This window comes from Bos taurus, chromosome 23 (assembly GCF_002263795.3).
Source record: "Bos taurus isolate L1 Dominette 01449 registration number 42190680 breed Hereford chromosome 23, ARS-UCD2.0, whole genome shotgun sequence".
NCBI lineage: Eukaryota > Metazoa > Chordata > Mammalia > Artiodactyla > Bovidae > Bos > Bos taurus.
In genome coordinates, this window is record NC_037350.1 from 17,764,311 (window position 1) to 17,775,151 (window position 10,841).

General features: G+C 56.2%; 1 protein-coding gene across 1 annotated transcript; it reads right to left on the reverse strand.

Moving 5' to 3' along the window:
- Positions 1 to 323: 323 nt before the first annotated feature.
- NFKBIE (NFKB inhibitor epsilon) lies at positions 324 to 7,608 on the reverse strand. The gene is given in 6 exon segments (NM_001130746.2): positions 324 to 894; positions 1,529 to 1,768; positions 1,879 to 1,967; positions 3,606 to 3,828; positions 4,579 to 4,681; positions 7,020 to 7,608. Coding segments are annotated over 6 exon segments (1,089 nt in total). The 5' UTR covers positions 7,388 to 7,608; the 3' UTR covers positions 324 to 828.
- Between the last annotated feature and the right edge of the window lie 3,233 nt (positions 7,609 to 10,841).

Here is a 10,841-nt window from a genome sequence, read left to right on the forward strand (position 1 = left end):
CGCTCCCTCGTGTACTCTTCACAGGCTAGCCCTTCTCCCCAGGCTCTTCCAGGGCCGTGATGAGGCCTCCCACTTGCATCTTCTCACTCCTCTTTCTCTTCCTCCATCCTCTGCATTTCCACAGAAAGGGCAAGAGTGTGGTCTGGACAGAGAGGCCTGAGGACCACCAGCCTCCCTACCCTCCCTGGCAAGGCCCTACACTGCTCAAGTACCAATTTCCTTCTCTCTGCCGTCACCACAAGGTCACAGGACAGGTCTGTCTAGAAATCCCCAGTGCACACAGGCACGCACGCAGGCACACGCAAAACAACTGGGGGTGGGGGTGGGAGTTAAAAGTCTCTGCCGTTTTAGTGTCATGTTATTGAACTTCCCCTTCCCCAGAAGTTCAGGGCCTTCTGTGTGAAGTCTTTGAGCAACAGTGTTTCAGAGTCCTCCTTGGCAGAGAGCTGGAACCCTTCCAGAGCCCTGCTCACTCACAGTTCAGTATCTCTCCTCATTTGGGAGAGTCCATGTTGTCTTAACTGGCTGGCAGCTTCAGGCTGACCCCATGTGGGAAGAGATGAGCCCCACCATCTTCGACAGAGGTCAACAGGCTTCGCCCGCACTGCCTGGGGCTTTGAGGAATCTTCTATCCACTCCGAAGCTCTTCCTTCCAGACTGGCTCTCTCACTTGGGATGGTTCCTCTCAGCTCAGGACTGTGCTGGCCCCAGGCTCTGGCCTTAGCAGTTCCCAGGACACACGGCCTGGGCCCAGACTGCAGCAGCTGTGTCTCCAGCTTCCAGATGGGAAGAGGGGGAGCATCCGGGGTCCGAGAGCCTGTCCCGGCTTCAGTCAGCACACAGCAGTGGCTTCCCAGAGATCTTCAGGTCGTCGAAGGGCAACAGGGCAAAGGGCTGAGGAAAGGAATGGAGAGAAGCAAGATTAGGGCCCGTGGACAGAGGCGGGAGCTGGGAGACCCATTAGGCCCTTTAATCCCCACCAAGTGATCCCTGAAGGACATCAGGGAGCAAATCTTCCTACTAATCCCCAAAACAGTGGTCCCTCAGGGCAACTGGGGGCTGTTTTTGCTTTCGTTTTGGGAGTGGAGGGTGGGAAAGGGCACTCACAAAACATTTTGAATTTCTTTTTACATCACATATTTAAAAATGGGAAAGACTCTACAGAAAATCTAGGTTTCATCTCTCTTAAAAAAAAAAATCCAAGATCTGGAAATACTGGGTCCGTCTTCCTCCTCTGCAAGAACCTGGTGAAGCTGAGTAGAGCAAGTGACCCTCAGACAAAAGACTGTCTGGTTTCCCGCAGGCCCTAGCACCTGGCTGTCCACACCCAGCCCGCTTTAGCTGCATGGCTCCTGCAGGAGTCCCAAGTTCGGGCCCGGGGTCCTGAGAACACAGGTTGAGAGAGTGGCAGAGTCGTGGATTACAACCCCAGGCTCCTAACTCCTTGGCCCTTTCAGCTGTGCTAGCTCCTGTCTCCACTAGGGATGTGGGAGGCCCTGGACAGCAGAGCTGAGTGTCCGCCTCTTACGTCCTCAGCCAGGTCCTGGGGAGTCTCATCCTCCACGTTTCGCAGCAGGGAGTCGGCACCTGCCTCGCACAGGGTGGACGAGATGCCGCTGAGGCCCCGGCCCGCCGCCAGGTGCAGAGGCGTGCACCCATTGAGCATGCGGGCGTCCACCCGGGCCCCCGCCTGGAGGAGGAATTGCACCAGACCCCGCTCCTGGGTCTCCACGGCCAGGTGCAGCGCTGTCTTCCCGCTCGTGCCCTCCTGGGGGAGAGAAGGATGTCAGCCAAGGCCCTCAGAGGAGGCATGCCTCTAAGAAGAGGGGCCCCGTGCCTGGGCCCTGGGCCCGGCAGCTCTCTGATGGGTCACCTCACCTGCACATCAATGTCAGCTCCGTTCTGAAGCAGCAGTTCCATGAGTGGCCGGTTCCTCTGCAGGGTGGCGATGTGGAGACAGGCCAGACCTGAGATGGGGTGAGGATGGGGGTTGCATCTACCAGCTCGCTCTCCCTTTCTTCAGGGACCTCCCTTACTCCTCAACCCCAAGGGACCCCCCCGCCCCGTCCCTGCCTACTCAGTGCCCCTGATCACAAGACTGTTAAAACACAAACCCAAAAAACCCCTCAAAAGTCTGGGGGGAAAGGAACTCAAAGTTTCCACCTTTTCAGTCATGTTATTGAAACTTTCACGCTTCGGGAGTCAGGTTGCTGAGTGACACCCCCCATACACACACCCTCCCCCACCACATGCTGCCTCCCCTGTCCGTGCACACACACACAGTCTTTTTGTAAAACTCTACCTGCCTTCAGGCCCCTTCTAAAAGTCACCTTCCTCAGAGCTCTAGGGATCCTCAGGCCCCCAGCCCCTGAATTAATGAATGAATTAATGAACTAATTCATTAGTTCGTTTTAAAACAGAGTGGTCAGGGAGACCCTCATGGAGCAGGGACATTTGAGCAGAGACTTGAAAGAGATGAAGGATGTGAATTTGCATCGAGTTTTTTAAGAAGAGGGGCACCCGGGCCAGCAAGGAGCTAGCACAAAGACTAAAAATCCCATCAAGCCCCACCCCCACTTCAGTCCCCTCACGTAGCTCTCCCGTCCCCACAGCAGTGACTGCCTGTTAACCTGCCAGAGAACTCACTTCTTATGCTCATTGTTTGCCTCAGACATTATCTTGTTTTGCTCACAGACGCAAGTCTGGCTCCTACAATAATGTCTGGTACAGAGAAAGTTCTCAGTACATTTTTGTTGAATGAATTAATGAGTTCATCTCATCTCTGTCGAACTGAATATCTTTTTTCTTTTTTTTTATAATTGTATTTATTGATTTGTTTTTGGCTGTGCTGGGGTCTTCGTTGCTGCACGGGCTTTTCTCTAGTTGTGGTCAACAGGCGTTGCTCTGCTAGTTCCAGTGCTACGGCTTCTTACCGTGGTGGCTTCTACGGCTTCTTACCGTGGTGGCTTCTACGGCTTCTTACCGTGGTGGCTTCTACGGCTTCTTACCGTGGTGGCTTCTACGGCTTCTTACCGTGGTGGCTTCTACGGCTTCTTACCGTGGTGGCTTCTACGGCTTCTTATCGTGGTGGCTTCTACGGCTTCTTACCGTGGTGGCTTCTACGGCTTCTTACCGTGGTGGCTTCTCTTGCTGCGGAGCACAGGCTCTAGGGCGCCCGGACCTCGGTAGCTGTGGCACGTGGGCTCAACAGTTGCAGTTCCCAGGCTCTAAAGCACAGTCTCAGTAGTTGCGCTTGGGCTTAGTTGCTCCACAACATAGGGGATCTTCCTGGATCAGGGATTGAACCCGTGTCTCCTGCACTGGCAGGTGGATTCTTTACCACTGAGCCACTAGGGAAGCCCCCCAAACTGTACATCTTGAAGGCAAAGTTGAGCTCTTCTGCTTAGCATATAGTAGGTTCTCCATAAATTCTAACCAGAATCCATTCATTAATTCACTCCTTCATTCAACAAAGGTATTCTGAGTACCTGTGTGCTTAGAACTGGAGCTGCATCAATAGACAAGCTGTGGCCCTCCCTTCCCTGAAAGTGAGGTCCCTGTCTCCTGTCCCCTCCTCCTCCCATGGGCCTTGAGGCCACCTGTACCTTGCCAGTTTTGCAGCTGGAGGTCCAAAGAGTGAGGTGGTCCTCTGCCCGGCTCTGGCTGCCCCTCCAGTAGGCAGCGGGCACAGGCCAGGTGTTGGCGCTGGCAGGCTACATGCAGGGCTGTGTCACCATGTCGGTCCTGCAGCACCCGGCTGGCCCCCTTCAGCACCAGGGCCCGAACTGCACCTGGCTGGTCCAGATGTACAGCCAAATGAAGTGCTGTCTGCAGGCACAAAGAGAGGGTCACAGGGTGGCTGCAACGTGCTGCAACCTCTGGGAACCTGCTGGGGTGGGCATGGGAATTGCCAGCAGCCAGCCCCTTCTCTGAGGACTGCCTATAAAGGCTATGGCTCTGGTCTTCCTTCTGTTGTCCCCTATCAAACTCTCGGGGCCCCAATTCTGGAGGTAGGGTAAGGCAAGTGGCCCTCTGCTATTCTTGAAGTCCCCTTAGCACCGCCCCTGTCCCCCCTACCCTGGAGAAAGGGCAGAGCCGGGGCAGGGAGGGACAGGGCGTGATGGTGATGGGGTGGGAGCAGAATCTAGCTTCTCATCCTCTGGGGAGGCCTGTTATCCTAGGTGAGGGGCTGAGGTCTCAGAGGGAGGCGACAGAGGCATCGGGCAGGCTCTGCCCGGCACACTCCTCCTTGAATGCTCCCTGCAGACATCATGTCCTGTACTAACACCTTCCCTGGCTGCTTCCCACAGACAGTGGTTCCCACAGCAGCCGGCATGTGTCTCTATCACGACTCTCGTCACCGTGCTGTGTCATTACGTGTTGACACGAGTCCTCTAGCCCAGGCTCGAGCACCTTGTGGGCAGGGTCTGATTCCTACTCTCTCTCTGTCCTCAGCTTCTTGCCCAGTGTCTGGCATATGGTTCCCTGAGGGAGCAGCCAAAGGATGCTGTCTGGTGGCTGGGGATGGCTGCTGGGGCAGACATAGGTATCTGGGCTGAGCCCACCATCTCCACCCACCTGGTAAAGGTTGTTCTGAATGTCCAAGACTTCCTGGGGCAGCAGAGCCAGGCAATACAGCAGCACGGCGGGGGCCTCGTGAATCACTGCCAGGTGGATCAGCCTGGGAGGCAGAGGCAAGGTTTGGGGTCAGGGCTCAGGCCAGACAGAGTGGGCTGGGGTTCTGGGGTTAGATGGAACACATCAATGTCTAAGTTGCCACCCAGAGGGTAGGTGCAGGAAGTGAGAGTTTGGGCCAGGAAGTGAGGGTTGCTGCGGGAAGCCAGGATCCTGAGGGTGGAAGCTCCAAGTTCCCATCTCTGGCCTTTGGGAGGGCCTTGGCTGAGTGAGAATGTGGGCAGGGTGCTGACGGGACAAGGTCCTTCCTGTCCACCCTGCCTACACCCCGCTCCCCCCTGGCCCCCTGGGGCCCCCACCAGGCAGCTGCAGCTCAAAGCCAAACTGAAAGCCGCTGGGGTAGCACAGAGGTGGTTTCCAGGGCTGGGCTCCCCACCTCTGCCCCCCTCAATGGGGAGGGCAGAGAGGGCAGGGGTGGGGTCACCCTCTGTCCCCTCATGAACACCTCCCAAAAGAGAGGAGACAGAAGCTCTTGGAAGAGGAGCAAGGAGACAGGGCAGCACCCCACCCTGCTGCCCTCCACGGGACAGCCAGAGGCCATTCTGCAGGGCCGGGCCGGGGCCTGAGCTGGGGCCCCACTCCTGTGTGTGCCTCTGCGGGGAGGACTGTGCAGTGCAGAAAATGTGTGCCTGGGGTGGGGGATAAAGAGGCTTAACCTGGGGCGGCCAGGAGGGGAAGTTCCAGCCCTGGGGTTTCCCCACGTCAGGTGGGGAAAATGAAAGCCAGAGCCAGAGGGTCTAGGCCGGGGCGGGCAGCTGCTGGGGCATTCGTCAGGGGGAAGCCTGGCTGAAAGACCCGTCTGGGCTGGGGAGGGGGCTGCTTGGGGCAGGAGGGGGGGCGGGCTTTGGTGGCTGGCGAGGCCCAGGAGAGAGTGACGGAGGGAGGGAGGGAGGAACCGCGCTGGAAATCCCCTCGGCCAGGGCCTGCTCTCTGGTCACATTCCTGCAGCCACCTCCCTCTCTCCCTCAGTCTCCCTCCTCCCACTTCCTCTTCCCATTTCCATATGTCCACAGCCCAGACACCTCCGGAGGGAAGAAAGCGCCGCTCCTCTCAGGGAACCCCCTGGGGGGTCTTGACACCTCCCTCCCCCCCAGCACCAGGTCTAGATTCCACATCTGTCTCTAACTAGAGGCGATTAAAGCTGGGGCTGAGAGGCTAAGCAAGAGGGGCAGGGCCGAAGCCTCCACTCCCTGGGTCAAAGGTCAACCACAGGTATTCTGCACGGAGCCCGCACAATCTTGGTTGTGGGCCTGAGGGCTGGTGATCTCTAGGCACAGAGGACAAAAAGGCCTAGGGTCACCCAGTGGGTCCAGAGTGTGTCTCTGTCAGAGGCCACCCAGGACCTTTGCATCTCCAAAAAAGCAGATCAAGACAGATGGCTCCTGCCTTCTCCTCCCAGTTCATTCCAGCAGCCCAGATCCAGGACCTCAGCCCCCCTCCACTCTGTTTCCCATCCCCAAATCCCAGCCACCCCCTCTCTTGTCCATCTTTTCTTCCTGAGGGGCAAATCCTCACCTGGCCAGCCCCTACCACACAACTGCCTCTTACTTCACCTGCCTCTCTGACCACCCCTCCCCCCGGCCCTGCCCGGGCCCAGTCTCCACCAAGCTCCACCTGGGCCTGAGGAGGAAGGATGAAGTGAAGGGGTCACATAGGACAGTGAGGGGGATTTGCAGGGCTCAGGAGGTGGAGAGTGTCGGTAAGGCTGACTCTAGCCCTCACTTCCCCTTTCTCAACAGAGGAGGAAGTTAGCTGGAGTAACCAGGGCAAGAGTGCCCCAGCCTGGCTTACTTACTCCACAGGCCAGCCTCAGCCATGCACCCCTGGCAGCACCTCGGACCCTAGCTTCCTGGGCCCACTGGCAGCCTGTCACTGGCCCCTCTTGTTCTTTGAGACAGGGCATTCTGAGGTCAGAGGCCGGGAATCCCAGATATTAAGCAAACAAGGATGCCCTGTCCTCCAGCGAGAAAAACAAAACAAAACAAAACAAAACTGGGCTGGTCAGGGGAATTTTCTCTTCCCCGGGATGGGTTACTGGTAGATTTCCAAGATGCTAGCTGGGGTTCCAGGTGCCTGGTAAGGGCCCTGCCAAAAGGTGGGGCAGACAGAGGATGCCAGGTCCTCTGGACTGGGTCTGGCTACAGCTCAAAAGTGGGTTGAGAGTTCAGTTTGAAAGAGAGAGTGGGGACCGCCCCTTCCAGAGCTGGTGCCTTTAGGGATCCCCACATAGGGAATGCCCGGCCTGTTGCGGCTCCTGGGGAAGGCCCCGAGTTGGCATCGGGAGGGAGGAAGGGGTCCTCTCTTAGCCTAGCCCCCATACTCACGTGTCTCCGTCCTCGGAAATGTACGTGAGTGCTTCCAGCTGCTGAGGGCTCAGCGCCCCGGCGACGGGGAGCGGTGAGTCTGGAACTGCGTCCTCGGTCCTGGGGTCTCCCGACAAGGACAGGGGCTCGGTGAGTGATGAGGAGCCGTAGGTGGAGTCAGCCCGCTCCCCGTCCGTGTCTTCCTTCTCCTCTGGCTCCTTGGCGGTTCCCGGAGAATGAATCCAGGGCTGGGGGCCCCCGCCGTCTGAGGGCCCCGAGGCTGGGCGCGGGGTGGACTCGGGCAGGGAGCGCAGGGAGCGCAGAGACTCGATGCCCGAGTCATACTGGCTTTCATCGGTCTCGTCCGGCCCCTTCCGCGCCTCCGACATCCCCGCGGCGCCGGCCCGCCGGGCCCGGTCCCAGCAGGATCCGACTCCTCGCCGCCTTTCCGGGTTGCAGGTCCGCCTCACAGAGCGGGTGAGGGACCCGAAATGGCCTCCTTCCCGGGCTGCGGGGGGGCCCTGAGGGGCTCGGCGAGAAGCGTGGACGAGGTTCGGAGCGGCGGCGGGGTCCGCGGCAGCCGCTACTCGGGGCAGCTGGGCAGCCCAGTGAGACGCGCTCGCTCGCCCCGCCCTCAGGCCCCGCCCCCGGCAGGCGCCGCGCTTCCGGACGGAGGCCCCGCCCTTCGGAATCCCCCTTACCCCGCCCTCTGCTTTGGCTCCGAGTCAGGGGTTCCCCGGTCCTGACTCACTCTTGCGTTAACTCACCCATTCATTCATTCATCCAATCGTCCATTCATTCACTCTTTCCCCCTCCCTTCATTCCATGTATTAATTCCATGCATTCTTTCTTTCCTTCCTTCACTTCCTCTGTTTTCTTCATTCATTTTCCCATTCATTTATTCTTTCGTTTAAGAGGAACATATGTTAATCATCTGCACAAGCTGGGCGTCTTCTGGGGAGGGCAGGTGGGAGGTGGGACGGGGAAGCGTTGCTACCTGTCCCCGGCCCACTACTCTCAATTTCTCTTGCTTTTCCCGGAGACAAAGGGGACACCCATGTCTTTAAAGGAGTTCTCCCTTTGGGTTCTGGATACAGAGTCTCCTGTGTCAGTTTTTCAGATCACATAGAATTGGACATGAGGATGTGCTTTTCGCAAGTGGTTTTTCTGTTGAAAAGACTGTGGTCTAAAAAAGCAGAGTGGTCATTCCTCACAGGGATGAAATTCTGGTCTCAGACAGTAACAGCATCTGGTTGGGCAAGTGTAGTTCCTCATGGCGGGGCCAGGATGGGGAGGCCCCAGACATTCTGGGCAGCACTCTGCTGAGGTCCCCTTGGCAGCCTCAGCCCTAATACCAGGACATCTTTTCCCCTTCCCCATCCCTATTTTCCCTGGGCCTAGCCTCAGGAGGCTGTAGGCAAATCCCACCCATGTGGGATCAGCTGCCCAAGATTTATCCCCTACCCCAAGTTCCAGAAATGCTCTTAGAAAAATCACCCCCAAGAAAACATCTCCCTTTCCCAATTCTGGCTTTGAAGGAAGGAAGCTGGGGTGTGAACACGCAGCTACTAACCAGTTTCCCTCCCACCCTCCCCATGAAACCTCATTTTATTCATCCATTTGATAGACACATAAGGAGCTTCTTCTATATGCCTGACATTGTTCTCTCTGTTGGGAGCAAAACGGAGGCTCACAGTAACAGTAATAACCAACAACTACCATCCCCCGTCCCGCTCCAAACAAACAAACAAACAAACAAAAAACCTGTCCCATGGTTCCAGCCTTCAAAGTCCCCTAGCAGTTACAACACAGAGTGATTGGGCTAAGATAGGAGTGAGAACAGGATGCTGGAGGGGTACAACATGGGGCCAACTACCCAATGGGGTGAGCGGTAGAGGGGGTTCCATTTGATTTGGAAATGGGAAGGGAAGAGGGCTGGGAAGAAGTACCTAGTCTCTGGGAAGGGGGTGAGTGGAGGGAGAAGGGAGATGGGAGGACAGATGGGAGGAGGTGACCCACTGGTCTCCATCCCCCACTGAAGGCTGGAGTGGGGAGGATGTTTTGAGCATGAGAGGGTGAAGAGCCATGAGGGGAAAGCCCAAGGAAAATGAGGCATCTCCTTCCCTTGGGGTCACTGTGACTTCAGACATCCTCAACTTCCTCCCCTGACCTGTTCCTCTCCCAATCTCAAAGGCTGGAGCAAAAATACAAACCTTAACCACTTCAAAATCATCTCCATTTTAAAGCTGGGAAGCTGAGGCCCAGAAAGGTGACTTGACTTGCCCAAGGTCAAACAATCTGAAAGTGTAGAGCTGTGTTTTCCTGTTCCTGATACACAACTTTAAAAATGTTTTCAGTGAGGGACTTCCCTGGTAGTCCAAAGGTTAAGACTTTGAGCTGCCAGTTCAGGGGCTCAAGTTCGATTCCTTGTCAAGGAACTAGATCCTGCATGCCACAACTAAGCCCCGGTGCAGGTGCAGCCAAATACAAACAAACAAACAAACAATGTTTTCAGTGACTTTCTTTCCTTCATGAAGGTCTAAGAAGTTGGGAGCATCCGAGCCCTTTCCAAGGACACAAGAACTCAAGGGTGTGCAGTGAGCACCTCTGTTATACCCAGAGGCTGATTTTAAGGAAAAACCTACCCCATTAACCTAGCAGAAACCTACCCGTGTCTGGCTCTAAATCCTAACACGTATGTGGCAGCCCCTTTTCTGGCCACATGAGGTCAGCATTGAGTCACTGACTGCTTCCAGCACCTAGTCTGCACTCCAATAGGAAGCCCTTCTCAGTACAATTTAGGAATGGGGACAAGGATCATGGCAGTGTCATCTGGAAAGATGACCTGGGGACTTTGACTCAAGTCACAGCATGATCCAGGTCCTGTCTTCATTCCCTCAGTCCCACCCAGTCTTCTCCAAGGTCCTCTTCTCTCTCTTGTTTTCTGGTTCCCTTTGTCACGCTCCCACTCCCCATCTCTGCCCACTCCAGCCAGACTCATCTTCAGGAAACAGGCCCAGTTGCCATGGTGACCAGCTGGTCAGCTGGCTCCTTCCACAGCCCCCTTTTTTCTCTGGGCTTCCAAGGAGGGGTAATGCATGTGTATGGAGAAAGGGGAGGTGGTCTTTTATCTCTTGAAAGCTCTGGGGTTGGCCAAAAGAAGTTGAGCTATCTCTCTTCCAAAGCCCCCTGAAGTGGAGCCAGGAAGGCAGTGGGGCTGGAGGACAGGAGGAAGATTAGAACAACTAAATGGGGAGTGTGAAGATCCTATCTGGGTTAGGAAAGGCCAGGATTAGGACCTCTGCTCTCTATCTGCAGTAAGTACTGAATTAGGTGAAATGAACTGAAACCAGAAGAGGAGTTAGAATTAGTTGTGGGCAGGACTTCTCAAAAATTATGGGTAGGAGAGAGATATTGAAATGAGCCAGCAAGTGAGATTCCTCCTCTGCCATGGGGATGAAGGAGAACCATGCCTTTTGGGATCATACTCTCCCTTGGTTTGGGCAGGGAGGATGGACTCACTGACCTGGGGAGGATCACACAGGCTGGGTAGTACTGAGGTGACAGGCAGACTGAGAGCCCCCTTCACCTTCCCTGGAAAGAGAAGAGTAGCAACGTGGAGACAGGACCAAGAGTAGAGGGGTGGGTGTGTGGGTGAAGGCAGAGGCTCTTCTGCCCCAGATGAGGGGCAGGACTGTCGGCAGAGCAGTGGGCTTGTCCTCTATTCCCAAAGATCAGATATCCAGGCTTTGCCTCAAGCTGACCTCCGACCCCTGAATATCCCCATGGACTTTTGAATGGGAAAGGTCTGGATTCTAGGACCACTCTGTGAGTATCAGCAGG